The sequence below is a fragment of the Cydia splendana genome, chromosome Z (genome assembly GCF_910591565.1).
Source record: "Cydia splendana chromosome Z, ilCydSple1.2, whole genome shotgun sequence".
NCBI classification, from domain to species: Eukaryota; Metazoa; Arthropoda; class Insecta; order Lepidoptera; family Tortricidae; genus Cydia; species Cydia splendana.
In genome coordinates, this window is record NC_085987.1 from 16,544,520 (window position 1) to 16,566,499 (window position 21,980).

General features: G+C 36.5%; 1 protein-coding gene across 1 annotated transcript in view; it reads left to right on the forward strand.

The window, feature by feature from the left end:
- The window catches only part of LOC134804750 (uncharacterized), a 41,122-nt gene extending 22,038 nt beyond the window's left edge, over positions 1-19,084 (forward strand). Inside the window, exons 15-23 of the mRNA XM_063777960.1 lie at positions 859-1,044; positions 1,251-1,438; positions 1,662-1,783; positions 2,292-2,394; positions 4,246-4,405; positions 10,868-10,910; positions 13,189-13,277; positions 17,627-17,668; positions 18,957-19,084. Of these exons, the coding sequence (XP_063634030.1) occupies positions 859-1,044; positions 1,251-1,438; positions 1,662-1,783; positions 2,292-2,394; positions 4,246-4,405; positions 10,868-10,910; positions 13,189-13,277; positions 17,627-17,662 (927 nt within the window). The 3' untranslated portion in view covers positions 17,663-17,668; positions 18,957-19,084. The remainder of the gene's footprint in view (positions 1-858; positions 1,045-1,250; positions 1,439-1,661; positions 1,784-2,291; positions 2,395-4,245; positions 4,406-10,867; positions 10,911-13,188; positions 13,278-17,626; positions 17,669-18,956) is intronic.
- Positions 19,085-21,980: the final 2,896 nt, after the last annotated feature.

The following is a 21,980-nucleotide window of genomic DNA, read 5'->3' on the forward strand; positions in this document are numbered from 1 at the left end:
GTATAGACATTTTTGAGTTCCATTTTATTCAATTTCTACTATTTCATGTCGCACTATAGGCTGCAATGGATCAAAAATCGCCTTGATTTATTGCAAGGTCTGTGGAGATTAGATTTAAGCAAAGAGTAGCATGTATATATATAGGTCAAAGAGAGCCCTCTCGTGGAACTTTGCATCCATTTTGAAGTGGCATCTGTAATTTTAACCAGAAATATCAACTTCAATATCAGGGGGGGGGGGGGGGCATAAATAGCGTCTAAGTATGTTATGATCGTTAACAGCATGTAAGCAATGATTTTATCATAGTTCTCTAAATAAAAGGAGGACCTTTTCACGTGGATAACGGTTAAATAAGAAAATTAACCTTTATAGCCCTTAACTCTTGTGTATGTCTACAGGAAAGACATAACACAGTGATCTGTTTGACCCATAAACTGTATCTGTGCTAAGCCGAAATATTTCCTGTCAAATGTCAAATACCTATATTATGTTTATATTATTTTATTTTTATCTTGCTAATTATTTCAAAAAGGTAAATTTAAAAAGGTAGGATCGTATAGAAGTGGTATACGCGTGCCTCCGTGAGGGACAAAACATACGCAAATGCGACACTATGATTGGTCGAATTCATTTGTTGCCCACCATAATCCATACTAAAAAACGGTTGGGAACAAATAAAATGTGAGACTGTGACAAGGACAAACAATAATTTCGCTGCTACTCCTACTGAAAGATACATAAGACTACCTATCCTGTTCGGTCACTTCTCCCCACCCTCGCCAGATCCAGTTTTAATACTAGATTCATGAATTAAGTAATCACTTGATCAGCTAATGCATTATGTTACACAATTCATAGGCACTTTTGGAACAAATTGAAATCCTCAAAACAATCAAAATGGATCGAGAAGACATGGCGGAAGCGATGGCTGAGAAAGCGGACCTGCGCTTGTTGGCGCGGAAGGTTTCTCACGACCAGTTTGAGATGGCTTGTGACGACCTCTCCAGAGGACTGGATCACGCCCTCGGGAAGCTCAACACACAGGTTTGTAATTGTGTCTTATGACCACTGAATAGACGTTAGCAACGGCTTACAGGAAACGACCCAGTCGACTGTAACCTTACCCCGGTCTCTCCGTCTTTATCAAAGGTGTCAAGTTGCAACTTTGCCGTTCCTACCCCATCAATAATTTGAGTGAACGTAGCATCTTCCGACGGAGTTACTTTGACAAGTTTATTAATTCTCGTCAGGAAGCCCTGTGGCAGCAGGTGTTAGACGACGTGCAGCGCGAGATAGAGAGCAAGCTGGACAAAATGGAGCTATCTCCACTAAAGGAATTCTTCGAAACCAAGTTGCGCTTATTGCAAGACAATCTGAAGCAAATGGCGTCGCTACGTCGAAATGTTGAAGCAGCGGGCACCAAGAGGCGATTGCTAAGGTTGCCTGCTGTCTAATAATCAGACAGTATTTAGAATTACAGTAGTAATAAAATACCTACTAATTAAAATCAAATACATTAGGTACCCATACAATATACACCTACAAAAGTGCATACCCACTTAATGAATAGAATTCATTCGTATATACTTCTGCAGCTAATAGCTTGCTCAACCTACTCTAGGAAACTAGACCTTACAATCACCAAGCTTGAACTTTTTCAGAGAGGTGAACTGCATATCCTGCGACGCGGATGCCGTGATGTCATTAGAGAACACCACTCCGATGGCAACCAAGCCTTTGCCTGCCCATCTATCTATGAAGCCGTATCTCAGCTACGAACTAGGTACGTACCGTTATTTACCAATAGGGCGCTGCTTTTATGTTCCTATATAAAATCTCGTCCCCTATCTTATTGTCCGAAAAACTTGATTACATTTTTTGAAGTTCAAATTAAGATGATGCATGATGATGGTCGTAGGGCTTCAATCTATACTTATACCTATCTACGTATAATTTTCGCACCTATATATTTTGTACTAGATGACCCGGTTAACTTCGTTAAACCTATATCTATCTATTTTGTTTGCAAGTCTTAATTTTTTCTATTATAAGAACCTCCTGACAATAACAAAAACAATAGAAAAAAAATTGGCGAAATTGGTCCACCCGCGTTCACGCGTCATGCCGTGACCAAGTGAAATAGGAATTTATTTTTGTATATATTGAGTGGTAACATTATACGTATGTACATGGTTATGGTTAAGTAAGTATATATTATGTTATTTATTTTCCTCACGAGTCATGAAAAAAATTAAGTCATTGCAAAATAATTCTGCTAAACAACCCCACAGATACCATTCGCAAGACACAGGCAAGCAACCTACCGCAGCGTAACCTGCACGACTGGGAGACCATAGAAAAGCAAAAAGCTCCCAAAGCACCCGTAAAAGTTAGGTAAGAATTTAGAAGAAGAATATTCCGCCTTTTTAGACCTTCGCATTGAAAGCTTGTCCTTTGACGCCTTAAGATGGATAAGTCTCCTTACGTATCCAGGTCAGCGACGGAATAGCTCTCCATAGAAAATTGCCTTCCAAAAATGACCCCAGCCCACCAGCCACACTGACACTGACAGCTATTCGTTCTCTATGAATATGTCCCACCAGCTTTCAATTATATGAATAGTCAAAGATATGAATTATATCCAATAAACAATTTCCCGCTATTAAAAAAAAGTTGTGATTGGTCAATATAAGTTTTGATTGGCTATAATAACATTCTATGCGTCAAACCTCTTGCGCGGCGTTACAAAATTTTGGCGTTGTCAAATCTTGTAAGGATGATACTAACCAGGAGGGAACCAATTCAAATAATTATGTATTATTATGACGCGTATTTATTGTTAGGATTACGCATGTTTATACTTTATTGTGTATATCGGACATTCAAAAGTTGAAATATAATATTAATGCGTAGTATATATTTTGGAACAGTGTCACTGACATACATACAGACTTATATAAAATGACAGTGGTCAACGTTTCCCAATTTTATTTAAAACACTTTTCGGTAGGTAGGTATCGTTAAAATGATATACATAATCGTCACTTTAATTCGTGGCACCAGGTATTGCTGTGTGGTTAGATTACTTGTGACAAATAAGAAGATTCATTATAGTATTGACACTATTTTACTAAATAATAACATACACGGTGGTTAATAATAACTGCATTTCCCGTTGCCAGGGAGGTTTTGGGATTATACTGAGCAACTTTTACGGTGGGATGGGACCCTTTAATCGCGAAATATAATTAGGTACCCTCCCATGGAAAACGGGCCAGCCAAAATGTATGAAAAACCAAAGTTTTAATTCGCGATTTCGGAGTTGGTCCCATAGTAAAAGTTGCTCAGTATAATCCCAATACCTCCCTGGCAACAGGATAGCAGTTATTTTTAGCCACCCTGCAATGTATAAGTATTTACGTTATTGACAGGGTTCTATTATTATTTTAAAACTTAAAAAATACTTAATATTTTACATAAAAACAAATAATCGGAGTTGCTGGTTGCTTTAAAATAAAATGAATAGCCAACTTACTCATAGATATGTTGCATAACGCTAACACCATTCTGCCACCCCGTATCAAAAAAGCATTATGAAACTAGTATAGAGTTACGACATTTTGTTTAGCGTATAAGTCTACAACAGTCTGTTAATTTCAATAATTATTTATTATATTCAGGAATTACACTTACACTAACGAATTAATCCCATCCTTTTTCTTGTGTTTTATTGTATTGTTGCGGCACCATTTTACCGCACTAGAAGGCATTTTATGTGGCTTTCTGAATTAATAATTTTATATTGGCTGACATGTTATGATACAGAAGTCGTCGTGGGTTTCCTTCGACACCCTTTTGAGGGGGTGTGAGTGGCCTCTTCCGCCGTTGGGCTGCGGAGGCTGAATCATGTCGCGCCCCACCTTGTGGGGCGGTCGATCGCTCGTCGTTTGAGGACGGCTGTGTATCATGTGTGGGCCAGCTTTGTCGCCACCGGCCGTTATCCAACCCCGCGACCCCTAGCCTGGTGATACCGTTTGAGCGGGGCTGACACAGAAGGCCGCTGTCGTACTAAAGCTGTCAAATTCCGCCGGGCAAAGTCGATTCGATTTCGGCACAGTAGCCGTGGGGTCATTTTTGACCTCAAGTCAGTCTTCTATAGTTATTTTAGTTCGTTGATCCAGGTACTTACACAATCATTGGCCGTAGATACCTAAAATTAAATAAGTAAGTTGTAATATATTACAGATCGGATACGGACAAGCACATTTGCAACCGCTACTGCGGCGGGTCGCACACGACGACCACTCCGGCGCAGCGCGTGGCGCGCACCGGCCACTTCATCAAGCAGTGGGGGCCGGACGTGGTGCCGCTCGCGAGCGGCCTGGCCACCGGCGACGACGGCAGGGTGAGTGCAGGGGCGGGTCTATCTATGTCTATGGCCCAAGCGGCCAGCAGTTTTAGGCGGCTATGCTACCGTACTACGCCGAGAGCGCTTATTTGTAAAAACATTGTAAATATGCGCTTTTTCGCCTAGATGTGTCCTCCACATTGGATAGCGCCAAAAGCTAAGCACGCTGCATCGCAAGGACGTTCCATATTTTACAAATACAAAATCTGCTCTGCGCTGCGTTGCGTTAACTGCGTCGCCTGTGTCTCACTCAGCATACGCCTACTTATAGCCTAATAGTTGTTAGGTTTCGGGCTCTGAACTATGTTCCCACTAGGGAGAGAACTAGTATGGGGCGGCAATTAATAGGCCCAGGGCGCAAATACATCAATGGTTGAAGTCTGTTTCTGGTGATGCATATGGAATCGAATGTTTTGATGCTCGCTCAAGTACGAGCACACATTCGCCCGCTCCCATGTTCAATACGCCCTGTTTATGTCAGTATTCGGTTGCCACGGAAATTTGTCCTTAAAAGACGCAATGAAAAAAAGCCCAAAACTATACACCGTGAAATTTAAGTGGTTGTTTTCCCGCAGCGAGATGATTTTGAACATGATACTGTACAACTTTCCCCAAGGAACATAGGTCGAAATATGAATAAAAAAAATCGATTTCCCATACTAGACTTGATCAGCTGATTGCATATTTTCTATGAAAGTTGTTCAGTATCATGTTCAAAATCATCTCGCTGCGGGAAAACAACCACTAAAATTTCACGGTGTATATGTCGCAGTAAGATAGATAAAGCCGTTATATAGTTATAATTATAACCCTAGGGATATAATTATATGACGTAATATAGTTATATGAAAGCGATTCATTACTATCTTACTAGGTATATAACTATAATACGGCTTTAGTTTAGTGATATAGTTATATTACTGGATTAATAAGTTTAGTGATATAGTTATATTACTGGATTAAGTTTAGTGATATAGTTATATTAATGGATTATGTTTAGTGAAATAATTGTAGGTAGGAGTGCAGCGGTGCGGCGGAGGTATAGTTATATCCCTAGGGATATAGTTATATGCCGTATAATACGTATTATAATCATATTCCTAGTAAGATAGTAATATTGCAATTAGTTGTAATACTTTTTAGCAATATTACGTAAAAGTACAGGTCGATTCACGAAAGCTGGCGCGAGATTTCTACTGAGTGACAGCTATTTTAATTGAAATTCTGTCAAATCTCGCGCCAGCTTTCGTGAATCGATCGCAATGACTCATAAATCCTTAAAAATAGCAGCATGAAAATATAATATTAAGATACATCAAATCCAATCCAAGATACATAAAATCTATTGAAAAAATGAACAGTATTTCACCATATTTTTAATTTTTGTTCTTACATGACGCGGAATTATGACATCTAGAATTACATAGTACTGAATGCTTCTTGTAGGCGCATCTTTTAGTAGAACACTGTGTATTTGATTTTTTACAGGAACATGTGAAATAACCTTGGCCACCAAAAGGCGATAATTTTTGGCATATTTCTCTCAGCGACAACTCTTCATTTGGTATAGGATCATTCAAAGTAATGTTTGTTAGCTGTATTGCATTTCTGGGTAACCAATCTTTCAGAATATGATTATAATACGGCATATAACTATATCCCTAGGGATATAACTAAACCTCCGCCGCACTGCCGCACTCCTAATACCTACAATTACTAACTTACTAGGAATATGATTATAATACGTACTATACGGCATATAACTATATCCCTAGTAGGGTTTCTGCTCGAGAATTCTCGAGAAATTTGTCCTAAGTCGAGACGAAAAAAAAAAACTAAATGCCTCGAGAACTCGAGAAATAAATCTCTTGTGATAAGTAAAAAGAAAACACGCGTATAACACATGATGTATTTCTTTAGGTAGTTAAATAAATGTGAACAATGTTTTTTTTTATATTTTCAGGTATTTATTAGGTAGTTAATTAACCAACCAAATAAAAAACTACTTTGATGGGACGGCCCATATCGCGCTAGCTTACCGATTTTCATGTTGTGATACTTTTGAATTATCATGACATTTATGAGGAGTCTTTTTATTGAAAAACGCTTTAAAAAAAATTATAACTATTACTTATGAATGCAAAATAATGTAAATGATCGAATATGATTTGTAATTGCTACATATTTGCCGTGATTTATTTTTCAAAAGTGTTTATCAATAAAAAGACACGTCAAAATCACTTATCTTCTTTCTAATGCTATAAAAAGAATTATACGCCCATGTAATAACAAATATTACACAACTAAATTACTATTGATAAATAAAATCATACCGCCATATTCCTATTAGCAAAATATCACAATTTTTATCCTTTCATTGTTACACTGAGAAAGTATTAATATTTACGTCGTACAACTTCTGTAAATTACTCACATCGTGAATATTCTTGCTTAATAAAATACCATATTGTGGTTTGTTTACATTTTGTTAAATACCTAAAGAAATACCTATAGCATATCACATCACCCACGCCATCGCCCATCGCCCACGCCTACGCCTGCACATATAGATAGAGTCAGTCCATGAAAAGTCTGCATCGGATATGATAGCCCACGCAGTGCACGTGTTATTTTAAACGTCAAACTTCTATGAAATTATGACGTATAAATGACACTTGCACTGCGTGGGCTATCAAATCCGCTGCAGACTTTTCTTGGTCCGACTCTAGATATTTTTTGTTTGTTGTTGAATTCTTGATTATTAAGTGAAATTTATGGTGACTAAAAATTTACCATATGTTTAATTATTGATCTCACCTACGATTCTTTCTGATTTGTAATAAAGCAAAAAAATTTAAGTAACATAGCGTTTTTTGCTACTTTCAAAATTTCTCGAGATACTCGACAAACTCGAGAAATCTTGGTCGAGAATTCCCGTGCCTCGAGAAATAAAAAAGGTCGAGAAACCAGAAACCCTAATCCCTAGGGATATAACTATACCTCCGCCGCACCGCCGCACTCCTACCTACAATAGGCCTGATGACAAATTTTGAAATCCCTTTTATTATTGTCGGTACACTTGTATTGGTTCCGAAAAACACAATATTTCAGCTATACTCATAAGGTTTAACATAAATAATTGCATTTTATTATAGCTAGTTTAAAACACGCGCGAAAACGCCTCGCACCACATTTGTGACGTCACCATTTAGTTGGTGGTAGGGTGGTAGACATTGTTTACATACTAACAGTTACGAATTTTTCTTGAATCCGAATGATATTGTTAATTCAGCACCTTATATTACGATTAGGGATGATAAATACACTACAAACATTTATCACAATAACTCATTTTACACAAAAACTCTCACACGGTTGCAATTTAAGATGAATTATTTAGATACATGTAAATTTTGAGTGAAAATCACCGAGCGCCGGTTTTACTTTTTCATTTTTCATTTTTTCTAGTTACGACAGCCAACATGGCAATGATAGTTCCGTTCAGCCAAATAATTAAAAAAGTTTGTTGTTGAAATATCGTATTATTTAGCATTTTATTTAGATAATAAGAAATAGATATCTACTTTATATCGTGTAATAATATTTTTTGGACATAATAAATGTTTAGTGGCGAAATAACATTTTTTTTTCACCTTTGAACTCTTTGGTGAGAACGTATGGATTTCGGTCAATGAGATGGTCTATGTTGCTCTAAGAAATATGTTATGGATTGATGACGTCACTGTTTAGAACGCTTCTGATTGGCGTTTCAGTAATAATGGCCGATTGGAGAATTTTGCACTTTTATTTTATTGAATATATTAACCCTTTATAAGGCCCCATTTATACAGATATGCTACGTGAAAGTTAAATACACTACCATGTTTCTAATGCACTGGGGAACACATCTACGCCAAAAAAAAAAACGAAATCATTAAGAAAAACATGTGGTCAATATATGCACTCAGCCTGTTAGTGCACTTGAGTTTTCAGATGATCTGTTTCCAATACCCCTATTCATTGACATTGACATAACAAACATAAGGTGCTCTGTACAGACTGGCGTTTAATTGACTACATACGGTAAATCGAACATTATTGTGTATCTTGTAGTGGGTAGGATTAATATACGAATATCACTGAAAAAATTATAAGCTCTTGCAATTCACGATGGAGAGTGGATTTATCAAAATTAGACCTTGTCATCATACCAATAAGAGTCTCGCTACTCGCCATCGTGAATTGCAAGAGCTATAATTCAAATTATTAGATACAGCGACGTGTATATTTTTTAATAGTATAATGGAAACAATGACGATAGCTTGCTTCCCTTGACAGGCATAGTGCATAAATTGACCACATACTATAGATTAATTAATTACACAAAAATTAAATACTGACCGAAAAAGTATGAACGAGGAAAGAAAGCCTGATATATTCGCTATATAATACCATTATAGTTAAATAATAAAGAGGATGTTCTTCTCCGTAAATGTTTATTAACTAAGTGGTTTCCAAATCGTCTCTGCCTTATAAAGGGTTAATAATCCTTCAGTTTATACTGAGATTGGGCCATTTTTTAGAATCGTATTAACATATATGTTTCTTTGAAACCATTATTTCCATGATTCTTTGTTACTTGCAACAGGCCTATTATTTCACTAAACTTAATCCAGTAATATAACTATATCACTAAACTAAAGACGTATTATAGTTATATACCTAGTAAGATAGTAATGAATCGCTTTCATATAACTATGTTACGTCATATAATTATATCCCTAGGGTTATAACTATATAACGGCTTTATCTATCTTACTGCGACATATATACGTAAAGTTTACGGTAAACTATACATAAAAGCCCCGTTTAGAAGAGACACCACAGACTTAAATATACCATAGATGACGCAAATGCATCTACTTCGCGTGTCCGAACCCCGACCAAGCGTCGAGGTTGGCCGTCGCTATTGACATTCCACGCGCGCCAGTTGTTGCAGCCGGTAGTCCGTAAAAAATTAAAAAATGCCTCGTTGCGTGATAATTAACTGCAATGTACAGCTCAAAAATTGCAAGCACCCAAGAGCAAGCACATATTTCCTATCACAGGTAAGTAATTCTAAAATGATATTATGCGTAAATTCATTTTAAAACAATTTTTTAAGTATTCCAAGTTGTGATTCCAATAATATACCTAAGTAACTATAGATTAACGTTACAAAACTATATTTACATTACATTGCGCGTTTGCTTTGAGCGTTTGATCTGACGTTGTGAGTTAAGAGACGATGAATATCGGAACTAGCGATACTGTCGCGCATCGCTTTGACTTCGTGGTACAGGCCGTTTATCATTCGTCTGTCAAATTTAGCGAGTAGTGTTGTTCGTTCTACCGATCGCTTCTAATAAACGATTTTAATCGATATCGGACAGATGAATGATATTAACTATTATAAAAAATGTTTTAGTAGTTATTGATATAAAAAAAATCATGTCCTAATTTTACACGACACCTTTAAAAACGAGGGTAATTTCAACATATACGATTACATGTTTATACGTTTAGTATGTTTATAAATTTCTATTGTGTTAAAAAAACTTTCATTATTTTTGTTTTCCACATGATCCTGTGAAAATACCAGTTTCATTGAAGGGAAGAGTTGGGAAGAAGATCATTCGTCTGTTTTTATCATTCGTCTGTCTGTCAGAAAATCGATGTCATTCATGACAATCGATTTGTGATGTTTGGCGTGGTTCGCGGGGGAGCGGGGAGTGAGAGAGCGAGACCGCAGATATAAAATCTATGAGTATGAGCAAGACAGTTGAATCGTAGCGGGGCAGACAGGCATCGGTGTCATTGAATCGGTTAGGATTTCCCATCACTAAATTGCGGCTGTGACGTCACAGTAGGTGGTAAAAAGTCGGCACGCTTGGTTTCAATACAAATCGTGATATTTGCTTCATCTATGGTATATTTAAGTCTGTGCGAGACACGCACTTACATGCAGTAGGTATTAGGTATTCGATACGTTGCTAATTATAGAGGCTGAAATTTATTTGTCTGCCTGACCGATCCTCCTTAGGGCTTGTGCACAATAAATCACGCGAGGTTCGATGGGGGGCGGGGGGGACACGAAAAAATCACGACAGATCACTTTGGGGAAGGGGGGTATAAGGAGACCTCACGTGTATTTTTCTACAGCGAACGAAAGTAAGAAAAAATGCCTACCACACGAGTAGATACTTTTACGAAAATAGAAATGTAAACAAAATTTACTATATACAATACTATTTATCTTAAAATTAGGTCGAATGAAAAAAATACACGTGAGGTTATGTGGGGGGTAGCCAAAAACCTCACCAAATATCGCCAAGGGGGAGGGGGGTCAAAAAGTAGCCGAAAACACCTTGCGTGATTTGTGCACAACCCCTTAGTGATAACGTGCTTATTTTATTACAGCTGTACAAAGTTACCACCACGGAACACGCTAACGTTGGTCCAGGTATTATTTTAACAAAACTATAATTTAACTAGTTTTACCGCTTTTTTATTTAATTTACGCAAGTCAGCAAAAGGTACAGTAGGTACGTAACTAAGTAGGGTGACTGATATAGGATATACCTTATTAGCCACTACCAAACCACTACTAACCAATCGGAACGAAACAAACCAATTAGTCTTTTTTATTATTTTATTCATTTATTATATACAGGGTGATTCATGAGACGTGAGCAGGACTAATCCTGCACACTCAGTAACTGATAATTGATCGATCACCGTCGTATTTAGGTGAAACAGCCAGATTTTTTCCTATTTTTTAACTTTTTGGTGAGGGCAAATTTAATCCTCTACAATCATGGTCACCCTACAAGACCTAATTAATAAGCATAAAACCTCTTTAACTTTTGATTACGAAGAAAATAAACTGTCAAACTTGAGTGAGATACGAGTTTTCAAAAGTAACCAGACCGCGATGACAGTGGTGACATTCAATTTGACACAGTATATCGGTAGTTTAGTATTCTAATTTTAGGGTGACCACGCATGTCGTAAATAAATTAATAACTTTTTTTTCAACACGACTAGAAAATTAACGTTAGCCTCACTAATACTGATACGAAAGTGTTGCTTATAATCTACGAAATGCGCAGTATTAGTCATGCTCACGTCTCCTGAATCATCCTGTATAGTAAATCCACATCATAATATTGCAACTTACGCTATAAACATTTCAAAAGGTCCCGTGAGACTCGAACATATTCAAATTATTTGAAACGAATCACTCGCGTATTGAATAGAGTATTCGAGTACCTATTAGAAGTAGTTATTCACGACAATAACGGAGTACCTAACATTGACTACTTGTATTTGCAATGAGATCACTGAGATCAGACTATTGTAGTCTTATTGTTAAGCGTGGCCAATAACTATAGCAGTCACCCTATACTAATACTACAACAGTGTAAAAAATTACTAGTGATAGCGTTTCTAGATAGGTATCATGATTTATAACTTATAACGGACATTTTAAGGGTTAACCCATTCATGGCCACGAACCACTGAGCGTACACAATACGCCGGGCCACCATACAAACCGTTTTTAGCTAAAACGTATGACTCAGCTTATGGGTCGCGAGCCTGGCGCGCACGGTAAATAAATCGCCGCTTATGAAGCCGGCCAGTTGAACAGCATTATGCAACATTTTTACTAACCACCGTTTTTCTGTGCCTATCAAAAAAAAACTAATTACTTATTGCAGTTTGGTTAGGCGGGTTCAAATTCCGGTAATCCATAGCCATGGTCACAAAATACGAAATCACTAAACAGCACAGTAGGAGTATAAAGTCGCCCACGAATAAATCGTGACTAAATAATATTTCCCATGTTACTCCAAAATACATCTCTAATAGGGGGAATCACTTCTTGAACTCTTGTGACAAATACCACATGAAAGATAATACCGCCGCCGCCGCTCGAATGCATTCCTAGTTTATTGTCCAAGTGTGTCCGATAAGCTTACACCTGGTCGGTCATTTATCCTTGTTTTGGTAAACGCCATTATATTAGTAACAATAGAGAACTTAAAATGTATTATAGTACTTACTTTCTAATCTGCCAAAGTACAGTGGGAGAAAATCCTAGTTGCCTTACCCCTCATACAAAACCAAATATTATTATACTACGGTTCCTCCAAAATGTGGCTTACCATCATCCAAACAGTAATCGGTTGTAAAATGGTACAATATCAAACAGCTTCAACATGAAATAAGCTTTAAAACCAGCCAATAAAGTTTATTTTAGCCTGCTACGGAAACATTAGTAGTTTTTACAAGTAGCGCCAGGCCACGGTGACCCATACCTTGAGCCATGTAAATAACTCCTGAAATATATATATTTTTTGTATTTATTAAATATGGATTTTTCTGTTTGCTTGCATCGCATATGTATCTAGAATTTCAGTATATTTACTATATTGCACTGATAGTAAACCAAACTTGAATATTCTAGACCCTGTTTTCATTAAAAAATACGTGTTTATAATTTTTTAACCTAATATACCGTGTAGAAATGGTTGTTAGCTTATATGATACTTACGTTATTACATCAAATTACGTTTCGTTTAAGTTTAAATCAGAATTTATTCAAGACTCACATGTGAGTCACTGGCCCTGCGGAACTGTTTGAGCATGACCCATACGCTGAGTCGCTGGCCCTGAATGGGTTAAGAAGGGTTCATATGAAGTTGTGCAAGCTGATCTTCAGTAGAGAATTGTTGTAGGTGGATCAGTGGACCCGACTTGCACGAAAAAGCCGAAGTCGCCGGAACCTTCCAAGACGCTGCCGAAGGCGCCAATCATTCTAAACAAGGTACTTATTAAACCTATTTCACGCTTAGCACGTTTTATCAACCACATGCGACCAATTTAATATGAACTGTAATTTATATGAGCATGGGCGCCCGAAAATGTTGTATATTTATGGCTTAGTTAGGTATGTATTCTGAATATGTATTAGTTTTACACGCTACACTGCTACACCATGATGTTCAACTTCGTTTCCTGTCCATGACATCCGAAATTAAGGTGTATTCCTATTTGTCTCTGCCGGGTACCTACAGGCGGGAATATACGCTACATACAAATCATTCCCATTTGTTCCCACCTCATGTATGTGGTGCGGTTACGCGGGGCGGGGACAAATGGGAACATATCAAAATGAATACCAACGATTTACTCTGGAATCCATGAAAGTAGGGGAAACTGTTGTTGGCTGTGTGGGGTGTGTGTACCTTGGACATGGTTTTACCTCGAACAAATGGCAATATTTCCACATTGCCACGGTTATTGAAATATTTCATTTATATTATTTGAAACGTTATTATTAAGTATAAAAACATGCTATCAACCAAACTTAAGAGCAGCCGGTAACTGAAGAAAAAAAATATATAAATTTTGTTATGAAAAGTCAGTATTTCGAACTTTACGTCAAGGATGATTATTTCATATTTTGCTAATAGATAATAAAACTTAATACAATCAGTTAAAGTTAAGTTAATTAGCTACTTGCTTGTTGTACCTCGGACACCGAAAATATGTTGTACCTTGGTCCGTACTTGCTACTACTGTAAATATATTTTTTAAACTTCATGTTTCATATTTGTCGTATTTCTAATTGGCTGCTATTTAACTGATCACCAGATTTAGTAAAATTTAATACCAAAAAAATCTATTTTACCACCCTAAAATAATGAATGATCACCAAAATTATAACACCATTTTAATGTGAAATGATTACCAATTTTATTACACTTTACTATCCTTTTAAAGGAAATGACACCAAACTAATCATTATTAACCCAAAAATAATAAATGATTACCAAATTTCAAACCCCATTTTAATGTGAAATGATAACCAAATTTTTACATCTTGCTATCCTATTAAAGAAAATGACACCAAAATAATCATTGTAAACCCAAAAATAGTAAATGACCACCAAAATTAGAACTCCATTTTAATGTAAAATTATAACCAAATTTTTAAATCTTGATATCATATTAAAGCAAATGACTCCAAAATAATCATTGTAAACCCAAAATTAGTAAATGACCACCAACATTTTAACCACATTTTAATTAAAAATGTGCAAATATTTAATATAATTATCGTTATCCGATTAAATTAATTAGGCTGCTATTTAACTGATCACCAGATTTAGTAAAATTTAATACCAAAAAAATCTATTTTACCACCCTAAAATAATGAATGATCACCAAAATTATAACACCATTTTAATGTGAAATGATTACCAATTTTATTACACTTTACTATCCTTTTAAAGGAAATGACACCAAACTAATCATTATTAACCCAAAAATACTAAATGATTACCAAATTTCAAACCCCATTTTAATGTGAAATGATAACCAAATTTTTACATCTTGCTATCCTATTAAAGAAAATGACACCAAAATAATCATTGTAAACCCAAAAATAGTAAATGACCACCAAAATTAGAACTCCATTTTAATGTAAAATTATAACCAAATTTTTAAATCTTGATATCATATTAAAGCAAATGACTCCAAAATAATCATTGTAAACCCAAAATTAGTAAATGACCACCAACATTTTAATCACATTTTAATTAAAAATGTGCAAATATTTAATATAATTATCGTTATCCGATTAAATTAATTAATCCACTTCGTCACCTTTTTCTAGTAGCATTTTATTTCTGTTACAGTCGCAGTTCTAACCTAACCTAACCCACTTTTCTAGTAGCATTTCGTTTCTGTAAGGGTCGCAGTTCAAACCTAACCTAACCTAACCCACTTTTCTAGTAGCATTTCTTTTCTGCAAGGGTCGCAGTTCAAACCTAACCTAACCCACTTTTCTAGTAGCATTTCTTTTCTGCAAGGTTCGCAGTTCAAACCTAACGTAACCCACTTTTCTAGTAGCATTTCGTTTCTGTGTGGGTCGCAGTTCAAACCTAACCTAGCCCACTTTTCTAGTAGCATTTTTTTCTGTAAGGGTCGCAGTTCAAACCTAACCTAACCCACTTTTCTAGTAGCATTTCTTTTCTGTAAGGGTCACAGTTCAAACCTAACCTAACCCACTTTTCTAGTAGCATTTCTTTTCTGCAAGGGTCGCAGTTCAAACCTAACCTAACCCACTTTTCTAGTAGCATTTCTTTTCTCTAAGGGTCGCATTTCAAACCTAACCTATCCCACTTTTCTAGTAGCATTTCTTTTCTGTAAGGGTCGCAGTTCAAACCTAACCTAACCCACTTTTCTAGTAGCATTTCTTTTCTGTAAGGGTCGCAGTTCAAACCTAACCTAACCCATTTTTCTAGTAGCCTTTGGTTTCTGTAAGGGTCGCAGTTCAAACCTAACCTAACCCACTTTTCTGATAGCAGTTTGGTTCTGTATGGGGCGCAGTTCAAACCTAACCTAACCCACTTTTCTAGTAGCATTTCGTTTCTAGAAGAATGATTATTTTGGAGTCATTTGCTTTAATAGGATAGCAAACCTAACCCACTTTTCTATTGGCATTTCGTTCCTGTATGGGTCGCAGTTCAGACCTAACCTAACCCACTTTTCTAGTAGCATTTCGTATCTGTATGGGTAGCAGTTGAAACTTAACCTAGCCCCCTTTTTTAGTAGCATTTCGGTTCTGTGAGGATCGCAGTTCTAACCTAACCTAACCCACTTTTATAGTAGCATTTCGTTTCTGTAAAGGTCGCAGTTCAAACCTAACCTGACCTACTTTTCTAGTACTATTTCGTTTCTGTAAGGGTCGCAGTGCTAACCTAACCCACTTAACTGATAGCAGTTTGACTTACTTTTCTAGTAGCATAACGAAATGCTACTAGAAAAGTAGATTAGGTAAGGTAGGTATGCGGTGCGGGGTACGGGGGGTTGAGCGGGAGGGGCTAGTAATTTTGGCATCGGTTTATTTGGTAATATGTATACATTTTTTGGTAATCATAGTGGTTTATTTAGGTGAAAATATAGCATTAATTTGGTCTTCAAGATTTGGTGATCATTAATGATTTTTGGTGATCATTCAATATATTTGGTATTTGAATACAATTTGAAGTGCAGTCGTAATTAAAATGGTGGTACTTTTGTATTTTTAGGTCTTATTTTTTTGGTGTTCAGTAATTTTTTTTGGTAAGCATGATTTTTTTATTTAGGGTACCAAAGTATTTTTTGGTGGTCATTATATTTGTAGCCTTTCTAATTATTAGATATCTGCGTTATAAGTTACCAAGCAATCGATCTTAGAAATAATGCCTAAAATGTTTCAGGCAAAAATAAAAAATGACCATTGCAAAGTACCTATATCTTTCGAAGGAAATTGTACTAGAAAAATCTATTCAATGGCGTAAATATGCTAAAAATATCTGTGATTTCTTATATAAATATTATTTCTATGTTTATATTATAAATTTATTAATTAAAATTATCATGTCCGAGGTACAACAGGAAATGACCAAGGTACATCAGGAGTGTTGTTCCTTGGACACTTTTCCCTTTTTTTTTTCGTCAACGTATCTCATCAAAATAAATAAACTAATCTTTAAATTTGATATCGTAGTAGATAGTTTATTAATGTATCTTATAATATTCGGATAAACAATAATTCTGCAGCCTTTAGCTTTTTTTCTAAAATTCACAAAATAAAAAACTGTCCGAGGTAGAACAGCTTCCCCTATCCTAAAGGACGCAAAATATCAGTGTGGACTTGAGAAAATACTTTGCACGAGATTCGGGGAGCGTACCTACTTTATTTAAAGGAGGTACCTATCACGTTTTGTTACGTATCAAGAAGTCAAGAACGGCACGTTTTATTCTAAGCATATATTGATATAATTTTTTTAATGAAAAAGTCAAACGGTTGTTTAAGGTTCGATTACTATTTCTTGTTGTTATTCTGTCCCATCAGCCAGGAGACAATAGTAGCATAGTTTCTTAGAAGAGCTGCTGTACAAACGTGCTTAGTAGACGTCCAATTATGGAAAGGCCTTATAACTACCAAAAAAATCAAGTTGGTTCATATAAATACAAAATAACTAGTATTTTAAGAGTGACCCAGGAGACCGTAACCATGGCAACCAGTGACAAGAAAAAGTTGATTCACCCAAAAACTTTTATGAAACTGACTTTCATCTTACCTATATTTTTCGTATTCTGTACCTTTACGATGTTTTTCAGGAATGCCGTTGCCTGGAAGGGGGGCCTTACTCGTAACCTCTTGTGAGTTACTTTAAGTTTACTAATAAGTCATAAGAACAATTGTAGTATCTATTATCTATAAAATTGACAACACGGTTACCTAACCCTTGAATTGAAAATATTTATTTAAATAGTGACATTGTATTTTAACTTCCCCTAACAAAAAAAAATATAGGTATTATCTACTTATACAATCGTCTTTGGAAAACTTCTTATTTCAGCAACGGAAAATGAATGTATCAACAATTATACATTCTTACAATAGGTACCTTCTAACAACGACTGGGTTGGTCCATAAAATGCACTTATATGTCTAGTAAAAGTTGCGTGGTTTTCGAGATAATCGAACTTTTCTGTCTTTTTTAATAGCTAGCACCTTACCTAAGTAACTTAAATCACACAGAATCAGTATTAAATAGATAGATCAACTATTTTTTGTTAGAAAGTTGGTCATAGAGAAATATAGTAAGAATAGAGTGCTCACTCCATACATCAGTTTTGGTACCAAAACGACTAATATTTTCGCAGTCGACATCTGAATGAGAATGGGGTTGGCCGGTCGAAGTTTTTAGCAGATGGCGCCATCATAGCTTGCCCTGTCAATCCCTAGAATTGTGTCAAATTTTCGTTTTTTTAATACCCTGGATGCCAGCCATATCTCATAGCTTTAAGCCAAATCTCATAGAAAAGGGGGCAAGCTGTGATGGCGCCATCTATGCAAACCTTTGACCTCTGCCAACCCCATTATCTAGTGTCACGACTCATGAAAATTGTATTGAACAACAATTTACAAGTAATATTAAAAGCAGAAGTCGTTAAAAATAGAGTTCTGGTTAAACCGGTTATAATATTAGCTCAAAATTGTAGAGCATTAGACTTTTCGGTCGGTGCTACATCTATTGTCAAGTAGCAGTAGGTACTGATAATTCTGCTACTCGATGCTAGATGTCGACTAGGAAAATAATTGTCTTTTTGGTACTAAAACTGAAGTATGGAGTGAGCACTCACATGTATTTTTTTCTAGAGTTGTGACCTTCTGTTAGCATTTGATTTGTACAGAAATTTGGCATTCTCCCGTATTTCCGATGACAATGCCATAAAATGCTAACATGGAGCTAATCTGATGATGCTGTCGGAAGGTAGCCAATGGAACTCCTCGATGGAAAAACACAAATATATTGAGTTTAGGTTCTTTACAAAGGTCTCGAGAAGTACTTGATAGACATGCAAAGGAGATAAAGTACTACAATCAGCAAGTAACGTATGTATCAATAAAATATTTTTTGACGGTAACTTGTTTTAATTACAGACGAATGGAGCTGCTGAAGTTTTTTGGAATAAAACTACACGATTTCGTAAACTCACTGCATTTGATGACATCGAAAATTACTTATATGTAGGTAATTCATCACTAAATTAAAGACTATAGCTTCCAAACTTTGCATTTTAAATGTCATAACTCCCTATGTACCAATTCTTTTTTTACTTACAGATTGTCTGTAGGTGTAGACACTACAAGGGTCAATTACTCGGTTATTAACATTTACCAAAGCCTATCCGTTTATTGCCAATAACTATAGTATGCTTGCCAACAATTTACCCTATACAATGTTCTATCCAAGACAAAGAACAGAGCTAAATTTTTTAATCATATACAGTGTGTGTCTGACCATGGGGCTTTAAATCCAGGGCTCGATTCTACTCGCTAAACTGAGCTACTTTTACTATGGCACCAACCCCGAAATCCCGATTTTTTTTTTACTCTTTCATACATTTTGGCTGATCAGATGTCGACGTTTTCTATGGAAAAGCCAAAAACACACCATGTATACTATAATCTTAGAGCATTTAATAACCGGAGTCGCCTTTAAGAGCTTACCCCTCTGCCGAAAACCTTGCACATTTGTGTAAACTTTTGTATGGACTGACGGTATTATATCTGATATGCTATTTGTACGTTAAGTACAAATCATGTACAAATAGCCATATAATTGACGTGCCCCTCCCCTGCAAAAATTGGCAGACTGTTTTGTAAAGAAAATGACAGCCAAGACGTCTTCAGTTACTAAATGCTCTAAGACATATGTCAATAGCATAGTCGGAAACACAAAGCAAATGAAGTATCCCAGTTTTTACCCATGGTCTAATAAAACATGGTCTTCTATTCCCAGAGTGACACGGGCCTACGCCACAATAACATTGCCCCTTTATTTCAACATCACATGTTACATGCGTACATTATACCTATGGTTAATAAGTTAAAATATTTCTTTATAATTTTATAATTTTCATTTATATGTATTTTATCTTAAATTTTACAATAACACGTCATTTTGTAATTATTCGTTAGCAATATCTTCCGATTCACGAAAGAAATTTCAGACGTTCGGGTAATTCTGTTTACATTACTGGCAACACAGGATAGCGCTGTCACATTTGACAATTCGGATCTAGATAACTTCATGCCCTGACCGTCATCCTTGTCGAACGCGTGTTAATTGTTATTTCCTTCTCGCTCAGTGTCAGCAGTCGCAGTGTTTTCCAAACTTTTCACGTCGTAAGCTTGGTAATTAATGTGTAACTGTGAATTAGTTTGTATAGATAAATAAAGTTTAACTTAATACATTAGATTTGTTTTATTTTACTATGTTTCTACATGAAGAACTTAAAATTAATGCCGTTAAAATCATTTTCACCGTTGGTTAAAATTCTCCGACATTTTAAAGTTTGAGAACCTGTAAACAGCATGATGACGTAGGCCCGAGTCAGTTAGGTCATACGCGAATCTCGGAATAGAGTACCAGGCGGAGTATATTATTATACCATGTTTTTACCTAAATTTATTTGCAATTTTATATTTATAATTACATATTTACAAGAATAAGTAAAATATTAGCTTTATCACAAAAACGTAATGGCCGCGCTTAGCAACTTGGATACGATTCGCACGTCGTTTTGATGTGCGAGCGGGATGTCGCTATAATACGTGCATAGCGTTGTCTCGCTCAAACATCGGAGCGACGTGCGAATCGTATCCAGAATGCTAAGCGCCTTAGGCCCCATTCGCACGACAGCTTAAAAAGCGTTGCGTTAAAACCCGACGTTGGCGCTTTTTTACCGTTTCCAATATTTGTGTTCATATGAACGCTTAAAAATCACTTGTGAGTCGTACTGCCACGTACGCATCTCAGCAAAGCCATACTTTATTTGCTATTACGACGTATTATTTGAATATAGCTTGAATATTTCAGGAATTTGTAAGCATAAGTTGACAGTTTTAAGGTGAAACTAATAATAATCTTGACGATTGACACCAAAAATTGACACTTGACAGCCAACTGACAGCAGCGCCGACGCTTTTTCAACGCTTGTGAGAACAGATACACGGATTTCCGTATGGTCTATTCAATTTGACGCCAACGCTCAACGCCGAAAATCGAACAGTGCTCGATAAAAAAGCGCCGCGCTTAAAAACCGCCTTCGTGTGAATACATACATAATTATCCATTTGTGTCATTCAAACGCTTTTTTAACGCGCGTTGAAAAAGCTGCCGTGCGAACGGGGCCTTAGACAAGGTTTCCAACCGTCACCGCTAACGTCCGGAAGGACTTGTAAACCTCCAGCACCTGCTCAACCCACGAGCCACTATACTCGTACACCCAGGTTCCCTATCCTCATGTAAGAGTGCAATCTCGAAGTCTATAGCCCCCTCCAGACTATGCGCGTGAATCGCGGGCGAAGCCGCGAACGCGAGTGTGGAGTCGATTTCGCTGTCTGCGAAAATCGACTCCACACTTGCGTTCGCGGCTTCGCCCGCGATTCACGCGCATAGTCTGGAGGGGGCTTAACGTCCATTTGATTCACGAACGTACCAGACCAAGTATGACTACGAAGAAGTAATGAACATATAGTTGGTCAAGCAGATCTTGTCAGTAGAAAAAGGCGGCAAATTTGAAAAATGTAGGCGCGAAGGGATATCGTCTCATAGAAAATTTGAATTTCGCGCCTTTTTTTACTGACAAGATTTGCTTGACCATCTGTAACTGCGTTGTCGTTAGTCAGTTTGATCACATTTAATTATACGCAGTATACGCATACGTACGGTACGGGTACGAATGGTACGATACTGTATAATGTAGGTATTCTGTACCTATTCAATTGTATTCTGTTTATGAAAATCCCTACTTATATAATTTTATAAATGCGAAAGTTTGTCTGTCTTCTGTTACCCCCTCACGCTTAAACCGCTGAACCGATTTAGATGTAATTAGGTATGGAGGTATAGATGGCAAATCTTGTCAGTAGAAAAAGGCGCGAAATTCAAATTTTCTA